The sequence below is a fragment of the Rhinoderma darwinii genome, chromosome 3 (assembly GCF_050947455.1).
Source record: "Rhinoderma darwinii isolate aRhiDar2 chromosome 3, aRhiDar2.hap1, whole genome shotgun sequence".
Taxonomy (NCBI): Eukaryota; Metazoa; Chordata; class Amphibia; order Anura; family Rhinodermatidae; genus Rhinoderma; species Rhinoderma darwinii.
The window spans coordinates 329651336-329673076 of NC_134689.1; the positions used below are offsets into that span (position 1 = coordinate 329651336).

A 21741-nucleotide genomic window follows, 5' to 3' on the forward strand; every position below is an offset into this window, starting at 1 on the left:
ATTTTGCATTGACTAGATATTCTTTTTAACCAACTTTGGAAGACTGGTTACTCTGAAAGGTAGTTTTATTCAAAGTGATTTAGATTGGTTACATTTGGTAACAACCTATTTTTAAAGTGTAAGATTGTTCACACCGATGTTATTTTAGTGCACATATTTATGTAGATTAGACTGCAGTTCTTCGCACATAGGCATTTGTTTAAGAGGAAGTGAATGTAAAACATATGACCGTTCATTGAATTCTGTCTGCTAAAATACCATGCCATAAAATACGACTGAGCAGAGCCAAACTATTATTATTGAAATTACTATTTCCCAGAGAGGTTTACCAGAAATAACTAATCTAAATATGTTCTATTCTGACCGCGCACCAACTAAACGGAGATAGTGACTTGATCTTGCAGTCGTTTGCGCTGTTTCTGTGGTTATGTATATGTTGCTTGATATGACACTGACCTGTTTTTAAATAGGTGATAAAAGGCCTGACTTATCTGAGAGAGAAGCATAAAATCATGCATCGGGGTAAGAAACAAACATATACATATATGTTACCATATTATACTCTAATAAAGAAGGCCAAATATGGGAGGAGGTATTGTTAAAGAGGACCTGTCATCTCTCCGGACATGACTGTATTATTGAATACTTGCATTGCCTATACAATAACCATTGTGGAGAATCTTCGAATTCTGCATTGTGCAGTTCCTCTGTTCTTGCTCCTGGAAATTTCTAAATTGACAACTGTAGATGCATAAATAATAAGATATCCTCTTCTATCAAATTGTTAAATTCTATTCAGCTGTTTCTTCTATATTGAATTTTGCAAAAGTCGCAACAAGTGTTCTTGTCACCCAACTTTCCCATATTCTTAATGACCGATATCTCCTATCATGCAACTATACTGCAGCAGGGGAAGTATTCCTCCAAAACTAGGAAAATTTGTGTTTTTTTTTTGTCTGGGATAACTGTTCTCGTGGACATAGCGGTTGTTACCCAGCTTTCCCAATAACGTGGCCATACCGGTTGTTACCCAGTTTTCCCAATAACGTGGACATAGCGGTTGTTACCCAGTTTTCCCAATAACGTGGCCATACCGGTTGTTACCCAGTTTTCCCAATAACGTGGCCATACCGGTTGTTACCCAGTTTTCCCAATAACGTGGCCATACCGGTTGTTACCCAGCTTTCCCAATAACGTGGCCATACCGGTTGTTACCCAGTTTTCCCAATAACGTGGACATATCGGTTGTTACCCAGCTTTCCCAATAACGTGGCCATACCGGTTGTTACCCAGTTTTCCCAATAACAGATAGAACTAAAAAATGGACTGTTTCCTACAACTTTTTATTGGTGATTTTGTTTTTTACTTTTATTATTTAGTGATACATTTTCTTTTAAGGGCATATGAAATGTGTTTGCTGCTTTGTAATGGGGGGATAGATGTTCCTCTTTATTTTAGATAAAAATCTTCGTAGAAAAAAAACCAACAATACATTTACCATCACGTTGTTTCATACAAAGTAGTTTGTAAAGAAAATGAAATCTGGATTCCACCCTCCAGTAGGAAGCCGGCTGCGTCCAGGCATATCCGTTAACTACATCCAGCTTATGAGATGACAGTAGATCAGATTGATCACTGTATACGACAGACACCTATCTTCGGTGTTTCACCAAGGACAGCGGGAGGCTGTCAGGAGGAAGACAATCTTCATGTAGCAGTAGAGTTAATCCACAAGTGCTTTAATTGCCCCCATGGGAGAAGCTTTTAGAGCATCTGTCTCCTAGTAACTGAAACATATTGTTAGAGGAAAGAATACTCTGAATACCGGGCTTATATAGAGATGTAGCGGAAGCAGGCACCCCCCCCCCCTTACAGCTGCCTGCTCCCCGCCTCCCTACAGCCTTGACTTCACATTACTGTTCCTTCACTCGCCCTAATTCTTGTTTTACTTTGTTGTAGATGTGAAACCATCTAATATTCTCGTCAACTCAAGAGGAGAAATTAAGCTGTGCGACTTTGGAGTCAGTGGACAACTCATTGACTCTATGGCAAATTCTTTTGTGGGGACAAGATCATACATGTCCGTGAGTGTCTCTATGTCTTTAAGCATATACGGGCCTTCTGTCTACAGATTCCACTCAATATCACGGCGTATTATGCTGGGTGCTTGTATAGCATACAGAGTTGCATGCCTTGTGTTGCATGTGTGTTATGTAATTTTCTAGATGATGTGTTATCTGTGTACTCCATTTATTCACATTGTGTGTCACGCAGCAGATGGAGTATTAGAAATGTCCTCCCACACTGTGATTGTGTGTAATAACAGCTCTCCGATACACTTGGGGGTGGGTGTATCGCATTTGCATTATGTTTCGCAGAGACATTTTTGATGTATTACAGAAAACAGATTGTTAACGCTTTGCTGCAGAAATCATGTAAGGAGGTGGGTGAGAGTAATACGTTTAGATTGTATTCCAAAGTGAATTGGGCAACCAGTGCAGTGACTGGCACAGGATAGAGGCGTTGGTGTAGCGGTTGGTCAGAAAGATGAGCCTGGCTGTTGCATTCAGGAGAGATTGGAGAGGGCAGAATTGAATGAGGGGAAGACTATTAGTAATGAGTTAGAGTAGTCAAGATGAGAATGAATCGGAGCGACAAAGAGAGTTTGGGCTATTTGCACTGTAAGAAAAGAGCAGATTCTGGAGATGTTTTTAAGGTGCAGCTGACATGAGCATGAAAGTGATTGAATGTGAGGAGTAAGGCCCCATGCACACGGCCGTGCCCGTAATCAAGACCAGCCACCAACGGGCACCCTTTTTTGGGCCGTGCTACCATACAAAGTATTGGAATTTTCTGAACATTTCTATGGCATGGACACCCATCCGTAGCGATATGGAAAGGTGTCCTATAGAACTGAATGGGTCCGTAATTGTGGACCGTGTTATGGTCTGCAATTATAGAGCGTTTTTACGAACGTGTGCATGGGGCCTAAAGGAAAGGTCTGAGTCCAACATAACCCCAAGACCGTGCTGCCTAGGAGTTATGGTAGACCCACACACAGAGATGGAGGCATCCGGTTCAGGTAGGTTAGTAGATGGTGGGAACACACGGAGCTCCGTTTTAGAAAGGTTCAGATAGAGGACATGATGTTAGTGACAGCGGACACCATCTCTGGTGTTTTGTATTAGAGCAGGGGTGATGTAATCGGAAGAGGCATATAATTGGGTGTCATCTGCGTAGAGATGGTACTGGAAGCCAAATCTGCTGATTGTTTGTCCAATAGGGGCTGTGTAGAGAGAAAAGAAGTGTGGACCTAGGACTGATGTCTGAAGAACCCAACAGTAAGAAGTATAACCAGCAAATGACACACTGAACAAGGTCCGAAGAAAACCAAGAGCGAGCAGTGTCCCTTTAAAGGCTATGCATACATTTTTGCATACTTTTTTGAATAATTTTTTATTTTTTTATAAAAATGTATATCCGTGTGATTGGTTCAACTTTGTAATTGCAAAAATATATAGAAAACTTATTTTTACATTCTGAGATACAGCTTCTTTGCATCCTGTATACAGAGCATCTGTATGTTGTGCTGAGACCAGAATCCGACAGTTACGAACTTATATGTGATCGATAACAGATTGATAAAACCCGCCAGTGCCACGGACCTGACAGATACAGGTCTTAGCGCATGATACAGCTGCTCTGTATACAGGCTAAAAACAGCTGTATCTCAAAGTAAAAAATTTTTATAAAAGTTTTTTTAGAATGTTGCACCAAACACACTGACATTTTTATTTAAGAAAGAATACTTTTTCAAAGGTGTACATAGCCTTTAAAGACCAATAGAATGGAGCATATGGAGTAGAAGTCCGTGGTCTACAGTGTCAAATGCTGCAGATGGTTGGTTGGGCACAAACAAAGTATAATACACACAAAACTACAGCATTAACCAGTGCTCCTGGATCAGTACTGTTGGCCCACAGTGGGTCTGTGCTCTGCATTCCTGATGGTTTTGAAGAATATAATGCATAGGCCAATGTTTCCTAAACAGGGCATGGGACAGGCAAAAAAGTCAACAAATGTCCAGAAAATAGATTATACAATGCTTCACCCCTACACAAAGTTATTTTGAGGTGAGAATGGGAGTAGGGGGTCCCTGGGAGTAGATATTACCCTATGGTAATTTACAGATATTCCCACACATTGTGATGTCAAACGTTGTTGATCTTCATGGGGTTTATGACGGCAGTCTTACTTACACAACAAGAGATTAAAGAAGTAAAGTTGTTTTCATTCTCAATACACTGCCAGATTATACCTAGCTCAGTGGCTTATTTTCTTTGTTTTTAAACCATAGTGCGGTTGCACTCTTTATTTTTGAAGTGAAGACTTTTGAAATAACTGTATATAAATCATTTTCCAACGAGTAACTATTATTCTTGTTATACCATGGCTTCTGATACATATCAAACTCGATCTGAAATGGCTGCCAGAGTGTTCGGCAATACAACTAACAGTGGTGAAACAGATTTTGAAATGAAAGACATGTTCCATTCATTAGAGAAATCTATGATACAAGAGGCGAAAATATGGTGGGACTTAACAACCCTTAAAAATTATTGCACAAAAGAAATGATACCCAGAGGCCTACGTCTGAAAAAAACTCCATCATTCAATTACTCTGATGATTTTTGCAAAGAGTGGAATCAGACCCTCACAAATTGTTCCCTAAAATTGATGGAACTTATTATACAACAAGAAGAGTGTAAGCTTGTGGAATTAAAGGAGGAAATTTCCAGATCCAAAACAAAACTGGATTCATTCCCCAGCTCACCTGAATTTGTCGCACTGGAAACACGTACTACGCAAAACATAGACAAGGTGGATAAGTCCATAGCTGAAATTAAAAGAACTAAATTCCAGCGGGACTTACACGATTATGCCAACAATCAAGTATATGAGTGGAAGAATCGTACGAAAATATACAACAAAACAAAACCTATTCTGAAACAACGACAACGCCGCAAAAATTATGGAAACTACCAACATCGCGTGAGTTTCAGTTCCACTGAATTTGACTCAGCTGAGGGCGACAATGATGGATCTGACACCGAAAATACTAGAGGATACAAACCTAGGCATATTTTTGACAAAAATAAATATACACCAAAAAACGGGGAAGGAGGGGCGGCCGTAAACATAAACACGGATCAAGAACAGAGCCGTCGCCTCCGATCTCGCAAGAACCTGTATCCGATTTGAGTATCATTAACCTCTCCAACACAGTACTCACTAAAGAGCAAGCAGAGGTATTATCCCTCGGTTTAAATTTTGCTCCCAGCCTAAACTTTGACCTCTTTGGAACCCTAATGGACATTAATAAATTTGTCAGAAACTTGACTGTCAAAAGGCATTTTTATATGGAAGATTCCAAGACACATGTAATTAAGCAAGAGGATGTGATCACCACAACAGAAGAGACACCCACGACAGTACATAATATCGAAGGAATAAAGGATATACCCATCCATCATACCCTCTCATTTGAAGAATCCAGGACCCTCATTTGTTTGGAAAACTTGAATACAGAATCACAACCCAGGGATACTTACTTTTCAAACAATTTCAAGACGCCAAACACTAAATTCTATCCCACCACTTCAAGGACTGACAACATGGACCGCTTCCAAGCAATTGTAGAAAAGGACTTACAACATCTACTAGATACCCAGGACAAGTCAAAAGAACCTAAGAATATATCCAATAACCTCAAAAAGGCAATCAAAACCCTTCAAGAAAACAAGGATATTGTTATCAAAATGTCTGATAAAGGCGGGAGCATCACCATCATGAATAAGGACGATTATAAAACCCAAATTAAAGAACTATTGGCAGATCTTGGTACCTATGAAGTTTTGAAGGACAATCCTACATCAAAATTCCAAAAAGAAATTAAACATCTATTAGATACAGGACTCCAAACTGGTTCATTAACATTAAAACAATCTGAGTATATGTATGTTAATCATCCAATTACACCTATCATGCACGCACTCCCCAAAACTCACAAAAATGTTTTTCCTCCACCAATGAGACCCATTGTGTCAGGCATAGGCTCCCTCTTGGAAAAAACATCCGAGTGGCTTGATTCCCTGTTACAGCCCATATCACAACATACACCAGGTTACCTCAAGGACACAGCGGACGTACTTCGTGCCTTTCACAATGAAACATGGTCTGAAAATTTTACATGGGTAACATGCGACGTGACATCACTATACACCAGCATCCCACATCACATCGCCTATATATCAGTTAAACATCACTTGAATATGCATAGTAACTATAGCGACCAGCTTCAGATTTTCATCTTACAAGTATTATCTTTTTTGATGACCCACAACTATTTTCATTTTGACGGCACTTTTTATTTGCAGTTAAGGGGAGTCTCCATGGGTGCCAAATGGGAGTAGGGGGTCCCTGGGAGTAGATATTACCCTATGGTACTAACCTTGAGAGGATCTGGCATAGACCAACAGATCAGACGTTAGTAGTAAAAATGACCGTATTGATATCTACTGCGATTGGTGCATACAGGATAGAGGTGCTAAAAAAATAAAAACGGTTACGATACAATTAAAGGGAATGTTTCACTTAAGAGGGCATATGGAGGAGGACCCCCGATTATTGCTCTGGCTTGCCGTTGAACATCCATTTGTTTGCAAAAGAGGCTGTCTTCATGAGATGTCTGTATATGAGCTGTAGACCCAAAACGGTAGGAGATTTTAACCAACATTATTTGTAAATTTGCTTATTTTTTTTAATTCATTGGAGCAATAAAAAATAATTTTCCCCAAACTATATGTATCCTTTAAGTAAAAATAGCCCCTGGACATCACTCTCTTATATATATATTTTTTTTTTTACTACAATATATATAATTTGAGACCGTATGAGTATCAGCGTGTTCTCTCTTCTAGCCGGAGCGACTACAAGGCACTCACTACTCTGTGCAGTCTGACATCTGGAGCATGGGTCTCTCACTGGTGGAAATGGCTATTGGACGGTATCCAATTCCACCTCCTGATGCTAAGGAGTTGGAACTGATTTTTGGCTGTTCCGTTGAAGGAGACCCAGCGTCATCTGATCTGCCTCCTCGTCCCAGGCCCCCAGGACGCCCCATTAGCTGTGAGTTTTGCTGTTCTGTGCACTTCAGTGTTTTACTTATCTGCACGGCACAAACCTTATTTAAAATGCAATTGGATTTGCAAACTCCATTTGCTTCTTCAATTTGACCAGTTAACTGAATGAATCTGTGTGTAGAAATAGGAGTACCAAATCTCTTTAATGTGGATTTAAACTGCTGTCTTGTTTTTCCCTACAGCTGCTTTTCTTTCTATTGAGATCCTTCCTGCACTGTTGTGTATAATAAGAGCCGTACAGTGAGGTTGTGCACTGTTCTATATAGAAACCGGTGCGAAAGTCTGTGCCCTCACTTTTTTTTTTTTGTGTATGCTTTTCTGTAATTTATCCCAAGCATGCAGTGCGGACATGAGGCAGCCCTGGTCTGTGTACCCTGGATCCCTTGCATAAATGACTTATAAAGTATGTGACATGCTGTGCACAATGATTTTTTTAGTATAGCTGGAAGTACTGTCAGAAATTTTAATATAAAATACATGTGGCCCCTAACAGTACAGGGAATATTGCGTGAGAGGTTGTCCTCTTTATTTTAGAATGTGCCAACATGGATCTGTGCAGCTGTGCACAGAGTTCACTATGGGTCCATATACTCCTATGGGTGCCATAATAGGAGTCAATGTTGTACAGTGAGAAAATGCAGGATTTCATGGGACGACTTGGGTTGTCCATGATTAGAATAATTGATCTGTTTCTTGTTTTTTGCCAGAAACCGCTCCACGACTGTCCATGGGCTGTGTCTGGTATTGCAGCTCGTCCCCATCCAAGTGAAAAGGGCTGAATGGCCAAACCAGACACAGCCCTTGGACAAACGTGGCGGTTTTTTTTTTTACATGTATATCGAAGGTAGCGTATCTATAAGGCGAAGGCTCCTATAGCTACACCGCTGAATAGAATTAAATGCATTGTCTCAGCAGACAGTATCACACATGATGGGCTTAAATACATGGCCCCAGCAGACCGTATCATACATGATCGGCTTAGATACAGGGCTCCAGCAGACAGTATCACATATGGTAGACTTGACGCTCATTCAGACGAGTATGAATCTCATCTGTGGGCTGTGCGCTGAAATGACGCACCGTACACAGACCCGTATGATTTCAATGGGGCTATTCACACATGAGTGAGTTTTCACGCAGCAAGTGTCTGTTGCGTGAAACTCACTGCATGTCCTATATTGGTGCGTTTTCACGCACACGGACGACATCCATGTGCTGTCCGTGTTTCACGCATCAATTACATTGAAAAAAAAAAGTGCTTGCAAGTGCGTGAAAAACGCGCAAATCACACTGATTTAAAAACGCAACGCACACAACCAGATTTACCCGTGTTTTTTACGCAAGTACGTTTGTCACACTCGTGTGATTGTAGTCTTAGATACAAGGCCCCAGCAGTAAGTATCTTTGTACTAAACCTCAGGGCCGAATTCTCGGGCCCCAAGCAAAGTTATGTCTAGGGGCTCTAATCAGACACCTGTAGAGAGTTCCCCACACAATGCCCCCTGTATAAAGTGTCACACCCCCAGGTATGGTTCCACACACCGTCCCCCTGCAATACAAACCCACCTTGTAGACACTGCCATGCCTGTAGGTAGTGCCACATACCCACCTTGTCTCAGCAGACAGTATCATACATGATAGGCTTAGATACATGGCCCCAGCAGACCGTATCACACATGATAGGCTAAAATACATGGCCCCTGCAGTAAGTATCCTTGTACTAATGGGTGTATTTGTGGTTTGTTGTTTTTTTACAGGTTTGGTTGTTGGTCTACGTCGGATTCGAGGACTTCAAAGACTTCTTTTTTTTTTATTCTCAATGAAATGGTTACTGAGCGTTGTGTGGGTTTTTTTTTTTATTTTAATAAAAAAAAAATTTTGTATTTTCTTTTAAACTTTATTACTACCGCCTTAATAATGGCCACTGGCTGATTGACAATGTCCATTACTAAGGTGGGGCTTAGTGTTAGCCGGTGCAGAGGCTAACACTAACCCCCCCCATTATTACCCCGGTACCCACGGCTACCAGGGGTGCCGGGAAGATCCGGGTATGATCCAGCACCAAACCACCTGTAGCGATGGTCGGGCACTGGGGTGGCCGCAGGCTGGTGTTATTAGGCTGGGAAAGGTCAAAAATAGTGGCCCTTCCCACCCTGGTAATGCTAGGCTGCGGCTGCTGTGTTGTATCTGGCTGATTATGAAAAATGGGGGGGGGGAGTGGCCATGTCGTTTTTACAATTATTTATTAAAGAAAATTATGTAGGGTGCCCCTAGCTTTCATAACCAGCCAGATACAGTTAGTACCGGGGTAATAATGGGGATTTGTGTTGGCCTCTGCAGCGGCTAACATTAAGGCCCATCTTAGTAATGGACGTTGTCAATCACCCAGCAGCCATTACTAAGGTGGTTGTAATAAAGTTTAAAAGAAAATACAAAGACATAGAAAAAATATTTGATTGAGATAAACCTTCCCCCACACAACCCTCATTAACCATTTTATTGAAAATAAAAAAAAGCTGTCCTCGAATCCAATGACCGAATCTGTAAAAAAAAAAAAACACAAACCCAAAAGTAAACCATTAGTAACACATGTGGTATGCTTAGATACAGGGCCCACGTGTGATACTGTCTGTTAGACCATGTCTCTAAGCCTACTATGTGGTAAGCTTAGATACAGGGCCCATCAGACTTGGGCCATGTATCTAAGAATACCATGTGGTAGGCTTAGATACAGGGTCTATGTGTGACACGGTCGGTTATACCCTTTATCTATGCTTACCACAAGGCAGGCTTAGATACTGGAACCCAGCAGACCTCCTCTTCGGCTCTGGGTGCAGCGGATGTCCCAACACCATCTAGCGTCGTGACATCAGGACTTCCACTGTGCTCGGGAAGAAAGATGGGTAAGTATGTGTCGTTACTATAGTAACAAGGGCCCGTGTATTTGATTACATAGGCCCCAGTTACTATAGTGACTTTCACAAATGCGGTGCTGCGGCCCGGTCGTAATTGCGATCGCTGCAACCCCAATGTGGCAGTCACGGGGAATCTGGTGCACTGGGCCAAAGATCCGGGGCTTGGACCTCGAAGGCCCGGTGCTAGAGATGCCCCTGTGTGCCACTGTTTCTGGGGAAAAAACAGATCCTTTTTTTCAAATTCTGGACAACGCCTTTAAAGAGGCTCTGTCACCAGATTCTCAAATCCCTATCTCCTATTGCATGTGATCGGCGCTGCACTGTAGATAACCGTAACGTTTTTGTTTTTTTTGAAAAACGTTCATTTTTGGGCAAGTTATGAGCTATTTTATATATATATATATATATATATATATATATATATATATATGCAAATGAGCTTTGAAATGGACAACTGGGCGTGTTTTTTTTTGTATGTCAAACTGGGCGTGTATTGTGTTTTTAACTGGGCGTGTTTACTTGTTTTACTAACTGGGCGTTGTGAATAGAAGTGTATGATGCTGACGAATCCGTGACCAATCGGCATCATGCACTCCTCTCCATTCATTTACACAGCAGCATCACGTTCTTACTAGAACGATGTGCAGCCACATACACAAGTGTCCTGATAATGAATACACATTACCTCCAGCCTGGACGTCATGTGTATTCAGAATCCTGACACTTCTGAATCTTTTCTGTGAGATTTCCAGCAAGGGAAATGAAATCTCGTTTACCTCGTAATCTCGCGAGATTACATGTGGCTTGCTGGAATCTCCCAGAAAAGATTCAGAAGTGTCAGGATTCTGAATACACATGACGTCCAGGCTGGAGGTCATGTGTATTCATTATCAGGACACTTGTGTATCTGGCTGCACATCGTTCTAGTAAGAACACTATGTGCTGTGTAAATGAATGGAGAGGAGTGCATGATGCCGATTGGTCACTGATTCGTCAGCATCATACACTTCTATTCACAACGCCCAGTTAGTAAAACCAGTAAACACGCCCAGTTAAAAACACAATACACGCCCAGTTGGACATACGAAAAAAAACACGCCAAGTTGTCCGTTTCAAAGCTCATTTGCATATATATAAAATAGCTCATAACTTGGCCAAAAATGAACGTTTTTAAAAAAAACAAACGTTACGGTTATCTACATTGCAGCGCCGATCACATGCAATAGGAGATAGGGATTTGAGAATCTGGTGACAGAGCCTCTTTAAGATACCAACGCAATAAAATGAATCCGTCTAGGTTAACATTGTATTTGACCATGCAGTTGAGAGTATACATCTGGAATTAAAAAGATAGTCTCCAGATGTTTACTGTACATAGGCTTCTATGAGGCTGACTTATGCACGTAGGTGTGTAGGTTTTATTTATAATGGAAGTCAATGGCAGGTGTATGCAAATGTAGGAATACAGTTGCATATGTTTAGCATCCTTATTGACAGTGTGTGGGTTGTTGTTGCCAACCATTATGTGAAATTGGCCTATGCCCAACTCGCATCTCTAAAGTAATGCCCAACAATATGATTTACATGCACGTGTTAATGTAATAAAGGTAAGCTTTCATTCTTCATACTGTAGGCTGATGCCTTCACATAGTAAGCTATTTGTTAGGTGACATTTTAAAGGGACAATAATGTTCTAAAAATAACAGTACTTGCCACAATGACCTGTTCTGTTCTATCACATAAAGTGATAAAATAAAGTCTTCCGTATATGACTAAGGAGGCGAGGACCTTTTCTGGTTTATTTTGCACGTTACAAGAAATTTTAGACCGAATTTAGAAAAGTCAAGGATAAACCTTTTTAGTGTTTGCCAGCAGCTCTTCCACAAGGATTTAGAAACCAGATTAGTCTGTCATGTTATGGCCCTGTCTGTACTGACTGGGAGTCTATTGTTAAGTTCTTTAGAATTGCAGCATGTATTGCATACTTGTAGGCACCAAAACTACCACTATGGACATTTCAAGAAAAAAAAAAAAAGAGAAAAATAAATATAAGGCTCCTTGAAGGATTTGTAACTACCGTTTCATAGTGACAGGTCAGTGGGATCAGGGTGCAAAACCCCCCTTCGATCGCTAGAACAAAAGGCAAAAGTTCTCGGCTGAGAGCAGTTTCCCATTGGTTATGTCTTTTTCTGTCTCTCCTCCAAATTTGTATGAGCCCGTACACTACTTTCTGGAACGAGCCCAAAAAAATCAGCCGGATGGGCATAGCTCTTAGTTTTGAACTTTGCTGATTCTTTTTAGCAGTTGGTGGAGGTCTTGTCAATATCTGGTCAGAAGTTTTTTTTTTTTTTTTTTTTTTTTATCAAGTTCATTTTAAAGCAATACATTTTTAAAGCATAGCGGTTTTTTTTTTTGGTTTTTTTTCTGCTCTCAAAACTGTCTTTTATCATTTATAAAACTGTGTCTAATTTTATATTTTTTGTTGCTGCAGCCTGTGGTCCAGACAGTCGACCTCCTATGGCCATTTTTGAGTTATTGGATTATATAGTAAATGAGGTACATTTCCACATTAATTTTTAAATTTATATTTCTGTTGATGTCTCCTATGCATATAAACGACTTAACCAATGATTCACGGTAAAATAGCGGAATTACAGCAGCTCGCGGACAACTTCATTGTTTCCCTATGGGAAAGAGCGTTGCAAGGAACATAAGGTTGCTTGCAACTTTCTTCCCCATAGGAAAACATGGCCATTCGGCAGGTAAGTCCCTTGTACACCAAAATGTAGAATTAATAAGTACATCTCGGTCCGCAAAAGACAACCCACATACGGCTACGTTGACAGAAAAATAAAAAAATGTTATGGCTCTCAAAATGTGGTGCTGCAAAAACAAATTATTTGAAAAAAACAAAAAGGTTTTTATTGTGCAAAAGTAGTAAAACATATATATATATATATATATATATATATATATTTATTTGGTCTTTGTAATCGTATCAACCTGTAGAATAAAGAAACATGCGATTTACACCGCACGGTGAACTGCGGACATTTTTAAGCACACAAAAATCTATGGTGGAATTTCAGTTTTTTTTTCTAATTTAGCCCCCAGAAAGACTTAAAGGGGTTGTCTGGAAATAAATTTTATTTAAATTTTAACTTAAAGGGAATGTGTCGCTAGAAATATTTTTTTTATTTTTTTCAGTTAAACAATTATTATTTGAGTGATTACACATTGTTTTAATTTTTTCACAAGTCAGGAAATATTATAAATTTGATTCTAATTTATAACATTTCCATGTGCTGGTCACTAGAGGGAGCAGTTCCCAAAATTGCAGCATGGTCAATGTGGTAAAGCAACCTCATTGATTTATGCTGCAAATTTGGGGTAGACAGCACACTCTTTAGTGTCCTCACACAATCCCCCCTCCCTTATTCTGGGTAGTGCCAGGAGAAGGAGGGGTTTGAATCTTCAAACCTCCTACACTGTGTGCCGCCATTTTCTGAGCGACTGCACAGTGTAGGAGGATTAGATACAGGGCTCAGCAGACAGTATCACACGAACATAATACACATATCACATGCACTAACATAAATTACCTGCCGCCTCCGCTGGTCTACGCTCCTATTCCTTGCGCCTGAACATATGGCCGGAAGCCGCCATCTAACTGTCCGGCAGTGGCTTCCGGTACACATGAAAATGGCGCCGTATTTCGCTCTGCAAACAAGTTTTGGTCTGTGTGGGAGCGGCGCATGTGCCGTTCCCACACAGACGGCGTACGCTTCTAAGATTAGAACGGCTCCCGTTCGCATTCTCTATGGGGTTGTATGTGCCGTATTCCATCTCTGTATGTGTCATTAATCCACACATACAGAGATGAAAAAAATGGAAGCCCCCATAGAGAGGTAAAAGTAAGAACACAGTAAAAAGTAGAACATGAGAACACAAATAAATAAAATGTATGTTCATATCATATTAAAAGCAATATGATCATAAAAAATTTCATGACCCCTTCCCTTTAATTAGTCATATTTAATAACATTTGTAATATAGTCTGTACTTACCTGTGCTAGCGTTCTCCTGTTCTGATCTGCCGTCACGTGACCGCACCCAGGGTTAATTTTTTTATTTCCTGTGCGGTACCGTGTCTTTGCTCAACCAGCACTCCCGGCTGAGAAAGGCACGGCGCGTCATCTACATTTCCAGGCAGTGGGCCGGGCGGATGGTTCATGAGCTCTTCAGAGCTCCGCCTCCTCTGGTCCCGCCACCTGTAGATGTAGTTGATGACACGCCGTGTCTTTACACAGCAGGAAGTGCTGGCTGAGCAAAGATACGGAGCGTCATCAATCATAGTACACGCCCCCACCTCCTGTCTCGTCGCCGCCTCCTCCTAATCCGTGGCCAGGGATTCCACTCCAGGAGAAGTCCCTGCCTTCACTGTCCATATATGGACACAGTGACGTCATGGACTTCTGAAGCGGAATCCCCACTGCTGTGGTCGGGAATTCCGCTCTAGGAGAAGTCCCTGCCCATATATGGACAGTGAAGTGAGAGACTTCTCCTGGAGCCGTCCCCTACAGGAAGGGGGGTGACTATGTACAAGGGGGCCCGCGCGGCATTACCTACAGGGGGGGGGGGGCCCGCGCGGCATTACCTACAGGGGGGGGCGCCGTGCGGCATTGCTTACAAGGGGGCGGTGTGGCATTGCTTACAGGGGAGCTGTGGCAGTATCTACAGAAGGTAGTGTGTGGCAGAAAATTGACAAATGAAATTGAAACAAATGCAAAATGGCCGAGAAAAACGGACCAAAACCGCCATTTTTATCGGCCGACACTCGGACCCTGTTGCGTGAATAGAGCCTAAAGTTAGTGGATGACGCGCCGTGTCTCTACACAGTCGGAAGTGCTGTCTTAGCAATCAGAGCACTCCCCTCTCCTCCTATCGCGTCATCCACACCTCCTCCACTCTAGGGGTTTCTGCGCTGCCTGGCCACCTTGTCTCTCCTCTAACACACACACACACGCACGCAGTGTTTGGTGTTTGCTTCACTGTAAGGCCCTGTTCACACAGAGTTTTTTTGCAGACAGAAAATTCTGCCTAAAAAATCCTTCTAGAATTGAGGCAGATTTTGATCTGCCTGCACGCCGTTTGCCACGTTTTTCACAGCGTTTCTTGCCCGCGGCATGTTCAGCCGTTTTTTCACGCGGAAACCGCATCGAAAAACTCGCCAAAAGCGGTCCGAAAACGCCTCCTATTGATTTAAATGGGAGGCGGAGGTGTTTTTTTCCTGTGGGCGGTAAAACCGGTTTGCGGGAAAAAGAAGCGACATGCCCCATCTTCGGGCATTTACATCTCTGACGTCCCATTGACATCAATGGGAGGCAGAGAAAGCGTTTTCTGCTGCGTTTTTGCCCGCGGCGCTCAATGGCCGCGGACAAAAAATGCGGCAAGTGGTGTGCAGGCTGGTCAAAATCTGCCTCAAAATTCAAGACAGAATTTTGAGGCAGAATTTTCTGCCAGCAAAAAACTCTGTGCCTAATACAGGATCTCTTGGAATAGATCCAGCAGCAGGTGAGGAAAATGTGCTGACTGGATTGTGTGTACCAAGATGTCTGACATAGCTGGAGTGGGCAGACATACATTTATCAAGCTGTGAAAGGGGCGGGGGAGGGAGATGGGTGCCTGTACTTAGATCAGGGATAGATGGAGGCACAAAGGATAATGATTATTAGTGTGTAAGACCGTGTGCAGGGAGGGAGCTGCCTGGAATTAGAGCAGGGAAGGGGGGGGGGGGGGGGGAATGCAACTGTCTCCTCAGATGCATCATGGGTATGGTGGGTTACAAGACAGGAAACAGCCAGGACCAGAAGCAAGGGATGTAAACAAACCGAAAGAGCAGCCGTGACGATGGAGATCAATCAGAAACTGGTTAGGAGTTTAATAGGGTGTATTAGGGAAGGCAAACCAAGACTGGGGGACACTTTTTAGAAAAAAAAAATTCCTGGACAACCCCTTTTAATATAACTTATTGATTAACTTTTATGTACTCCAAAATGGTGCCATTGAAAAATACAACTCCTGCAAAAAAAAAGCCCTTATATGGCTTTGTTGATGGAAAAACCAAAAAGTTATAACTCTCAGAATGCAGAGACACAAAAAATTTTTATTGCTACAGGCCTTAACGCTAAAATAGGCTTGGTAGTCAAGTGCTCAAAAAAAAAAAAAATACATAAAGGGCACTGCCGCAATGGTAACTACCCATAGAATAAAGGTAATTTATTATTTATACTGTGGCGGCGGGTCTACCTTTTCTCTTTTTTTTTCTTCCCCATTCCCCACCCAAAAAAATGTTTACTACATTGTTAGATTAATTTGTATTCCAAAATGGTACCGATTCAAATCTTTTACACATCCCTCAAAAAAACAGGCTCTCACATGGCTGGCACGAAAAAAATGTAAAGTTATAGGTCTCGGAAAGCGACTACACAATTTATTTTATTTTCTATAGAACACTTTTTTACTAAATCACCTCTGTGTCCGTTCGGAATCTCCGTTGCAGATGCCATCATAAATCCTGGATAAAATTGCGCAGCATGCAGAAACCATGATGGAATCCCATTAGTCAATGAGTTCCATCAAGCGCTGTTTGCGTTCATCTTGTGGCTAATCTGTTACAGCCTTGAATTCCATTATCGGAATAGAAAAACGGAACCGAGAAACTGAATCCCTTAGCGTAGATGTAAACATAGCTTAAACCCCCCCCCACCAAAAAATCAACTTTCTACATATTTGGTATTGCCATATTCATACTGATCTGTAGAGCAAAGTTTAATTTCCTATTTTTACCCTCCAATAAACAGCACGGGTAAAAAATGCAAAAAGCGATGCCAGAATTGCTGGGTTTTTATTTTTTAATCCCCCTCCCCCCAAGAAAAAAAAAATAACTCAGAAATTATATGTGCCCCAAAGTAGTATTATTGAAAAATACAACTCGTCACCCAAAAAGAAGCCCTCGTACAGCTTAATCAATGGGAAAAAAAATGCTTTGACATGTAATTTATTTCTCTGTATAACTCTTGTCTTTTTTTACAGCCACCTCCCAAGTTGCCCATTGGAGTGTTTGGAGCAGAATTCCAGGACTTCGTGAATAAATGGTTGGTTCTTTACGTGGTGCATATAAGGCCATGTTCACATATTCAGGATTTGATGAGGATTTAGGTGCAGATTCCTATATCCTTATCAAATCTGCTGACATTCCGCACCAATGCAAGAGGTATCTTATACCCCATTTACATGCAATGGAAAAAATCTGCCCAGAATGACCATGCCCCAGATGTTTAAAATCTGCAGCACTCTGCACGCAGATCCGCTGGCACGTTCGCAGCAGAAATGCGAGTCCCGGCCTCCATTTTCTGTCTCTTATTCATTCAAATATCCACGATAAGTGAACATAACCTAAATGATCGATGGTAGTTTTCTATGGACCATTGCTGCTTATATTACAAATACATTCGGAAAGTCTTCAGACCCTTTAAATTTTTTCAGATTTTGTTATGTTGAGGCCTTGTGCTAAAATAAAATTCTGCACTCCATACCCCATAATGACAAAGTGAAAACAGAATGTTAGTAATCTTTGCTAATTTATTGAAAAGGAAAAACTAAAATATTGCATTGACTTAAGTATTCAGACCCTTTACTCAGTACTTAGTTGAAGCGCCTTTAGCAGTGATAACGGCCTCCAGTCTTCTTGGGTATGATGCCACTAGGGTTGTACACCTGGATTTGGGGGTTTTCTGCCATTTTTCTCTGCAGATCCTCAGGTTGGATGGGGGCAGTCGGTCGACAGACATTTTTAGGTCTCTCCAGAGTTGTCCGATTGGGTTCAATTCAGGGCTCTGGCTGGGTCATTCAAGGACATTCAGAGAGTTGTTACCAAAACAACTCCTGTGTTGCCTTGATGGAAGGTGAACCTTCAGCCCAGTCGGAGTTCCCGAGCACTCTGGATCAGGTTTTCATTAAGAATACCTCTATACTTTGCTTCCTTCATCTTTCTCTCAACCCTGACGAGTCTCCCTGCCCCAGCCGCTGAAAAACACCCCCATAGCATGATGCTCAGAATTGAAGCCAAAAAGTTCATTCTTGGTTTCATAAGACCACAGAATCTTGTTTCTCAGTCTGAGAGTTCTTTAGGTGTTTTTTTGTTTTTTTTTTTGCAAACTCCAAGCGGCTTTTGTGTGTCTTTTACTGAGAAGAGGCTTCTTTCTGGCCACGTTGCCATAAAGCCCAGATTGGTGGAGTGATGCAGTGATGGTTGACCTTCTGGAAGTTTTTCCCATCTGCACACAGGATCTTTGGAGCTCAGCCAGAGTGACCATTGTGTTCTTGATCACCCCTCTTACTCAGACCCTTCTCCCCCGATTTTACTTGGTTTGGTGGGGCAAAATCCTAGTTATTCCAAACTTCTTCCAATTTAGGGTATGTTCACACGAGGTCATTACGTCCGTAATTGACGGACGTATTTCGGCCGCAAGTACCGGACCGAACACAGTGCAGGGAGCCGGGCTCCTAGCATCATAGTTATGTACGACGCTAGGAGTCCCTGCCTCGCTGCCGGACAACTGTCCCGTACTGAAAACCTGATTACAGTATGGGACAGTTGTCCGGCAGCGAGGCAGGGACTCCTAGCGTCGTACAGAAGTATGATGCTAGGAGCCCGGCTCCCTGCACTGTGTTCTGTCCGGTACTTGCGGCCGAAATACATCCGTCAATTACAGACGTAATGACCTCGTGTAAACATACCCTTAAAATTATGGAGGACACTGTGCTCTTGGGAACTTTCAGTGCAGCAGACTATTTTTTATTTTTCTGTACCCTTCTCCAGATCTGTACCTCCACACAATCCTGTTTCTGAGCTCTACAGGCAGTTCTTTCTTCCTCTTGGCTTGGTTTTTGCTCTGATATGCATTGTCAGCTGTGAGACCTTTTATAGACAGGGGTGTGTCTTTCCAAATCATGTCCAATCAAATGAATTTACCACAGGTGGACGCCAATCAAGGTGTAGAAACATTTCAAAGATGAAAAGATGATCTAGAGAAATGGGAGGCCCCAGAGCTACATTTCAAGTGTCATAGCAAAGTGTCTGAATACTTATGTCCAAGCAAAATTTTAAGTTTTTCATAAATTTGCAAAAACGTCTAATTCTTTCTTTTTTTCTCTTTCTCATTATGGGGTATTAAGTACAGAATGATTGGGAAAAACTATATATATCTTTTTTTATTTTAGCACAAGGCCTCAATATAACAAAATGTAAATAAAAGTGAAAGGGACTGAAGACTTTTCGAATGCCCTGTATACAAATGAATTTCACTTTAAGGATGTGTGAAAGGAGACATGCATATACTTAAAGCACAGTCCTCAAGGACCACAAGCATTGCCTTTTTCAGAACTGTCCATGTTGCAGTAAATTAGATCAGTTCTTAAAGGATACCTACCAGAAGAAAATGGAGGAGTCCTTTTTAGTGCACATTCAGATTTCAAATCTGTTTCTTAATATCAAACTTGTATGCTGAGATATGATCACAAAGTTGCAGGCCCAGAGCCTGAAGACAGCTTCTGACGATTCCTGTCAGGTACAGCGTTGTCATGGTGACCATGCATGGATTCTAATGACCCAACTACAAGCATATATTCTTTCACTTGACCTGGCTTGAATTAGTTGTAGGTAGGGCCTGTTCACATCAGCGTTGGCTATCCGTTTCGGCTGAGGTTACCGTCGGGTGAACCCCGCAACGGAAAGTCAAACTGAAACAATAGCTTCTGTTTCCGTCACCATTGATCTCAATGGTGACGGAAACATTGATAATGGTTTCTGTTCGTCACCATTACGGCAGGATTCCGTTTTAATGACAGAATCAATAGTGGAGTCGACTGAGCTATTGATTCCGTCGAAAAACGGAAACCTTCCGGAATAGTGACAAATGGAAACCATTATCATGATATCAATGGTGACGGAAACAGAAGCTGTGGTTTCAGTTTGACTTTCCATTGCGGGATTCACCCGACGGAAACCTCTGACGGAACCCCGGAACGGAAAGTCAACGCTGATGTGAACAGGCCCGTATGTGTGTGTATCATACCTACCAACTTTTAAATTAGGTAATTTCAGTCTCCTACTCCAGCCAGTTGTCTTACAGCCAGACACCAGATTGTAGTGAGGGGGGGAACATGGCTGAGCTCCTGGGCCACACAGAAGATTTATTTATTTTTGCATGTTAAGTGTTGCTTTAAACAAAAATGCTCTTTAAAGGAAGTGTAAGGCTACATTCACACGAGCGTGGCAGATTTTATGCGCGTAAATCTGTCCATGTGCGTTGTGTTATTCATCAGTGTGCTTTGCAAGTGGCATGTGTTTCACGTTTTTTTCAATGTAATTGATATGTAAAACACAGATGGCACACAGATGTGCATCTGTGTGCTGTCCGTGGTTTTCACGCACCTAATGGGTGGTTAGGTGTGTGAGGACATGCAGTGAGTTTCACGCAACCGATGCTCACTGCGTGAAAACTCACGCATGTGTGAATAGCCCCGTTGATATCAATGGGTCCAGCACACGGACGAGATTTACGTTCGTGTGAATGAGCCCTTACTCTAGAAAATGTAGTGTTCTAAATAGCGCTGGGCCTAAGATGGCAGTACACGACTCAAGTATTTAAAGAGTACAAGACAATAGTCATGTATCGCCCCAAAGTGCCAAGCTACTAGGCATAAGTGTATCCGTTTTTCCTGAAGCGTTTCTTGAGCAGAGGTCAAGGTAAAACCGGATCACACTCCCCCACAAAAAGAAAATCCCAAAGGATGCCAAACAACTAGAATTCAGCAGTTTGTAGACTGCATTCTAAGGGTATGTTCACACGGCTTATTTTTGGCCCGTAAACGGCCGAAAAATCGGAAGCAGAACTCCTCCAAACATCTGCCCATTGTTCCGACAGGCCGTTTTTTTTACACGGCCGTTTCTAAAAACGTGCATGTCACTTCTTGAGCCTTTTTTTCATTGACTCTATAGAAAAACAACTCCAAAAATGTCTGTAAAAAAACTGCGAGCCTCTAATAAAATATCGGAAAATCAGGAGCTGTTTTCCCTTGAAAAGCTCTATATTTTCAGACGTTTGTCTAGGTGTGTGAACATAGCCTTACAGGAGCCTCGGGAATGGGATCCAGACTACAGACTGACAAGCATGGTATAATTTCACACAGGTCCTGCAGTAACTGAATCAAATAACAATTGTATTACTGAATTGCAATATTGATTTCCTGGTCTGAAAAGATGGAGCTGCACATTTAATTCTTTAACTGTAGACATGAATAATATTTTACGCATGGTAATGTTTTATTTATAGTCTTGTTGAATTGATGTCGTTCTTTTTCTTCCAGCTTGGTGAAGAACCCAGCAGAGAGAGCCGACCTCAAACAGCTAATGGTAACGACTTCCTGCTTTTATTTTACGAATGTCCCCATCTGTGAAATGCAGATGAATTTCTTGGGCACTTGCCAACAAGTCGTGTGTGGGAACCCATGACTTTACCTTCTGTCACTAATTTACATCATCTTCTTTTGTCCTTCAG

The 21741-nt window shown here is 41.7% G+C and overlaps 1 protein-coding gene across 2 annotated transcripts in view; it reads left to right on the forward strand.

The window, feature by feature from the left end:
* The window catches only part of MAP2K1 (mitogen-activated protein kinase kinase 1), a 40887-nt gene that overhangs the window by 17792 nt on the left and 1354 nt on the right, over positions 1–21741 (forward strand). For both annotated transcript variants that reach the window (XM_075858317.1, XM_075858318.1), the window contains 6 exons: positions 471–522; positions 1960–2084; positions 6981–7188; positions 12609–12673; positions 17213–17274; positions 21551–21596. In XM_075858317.1, coding sequence (XP_075714432.1) covers positions 471–522; positions 1960–2084; positions 6981–7188; positions 12609–12673; positions 17213–17274; positions 21551–21596 — 558 coding nt within the window. The remainder of the gene's footprint in view (positions 1–470; positions 523–1959; positions 2085–6980; positions 7189–12608; positions 12674–17212; positions 17275–21550; positions 21597–21741) is intronic.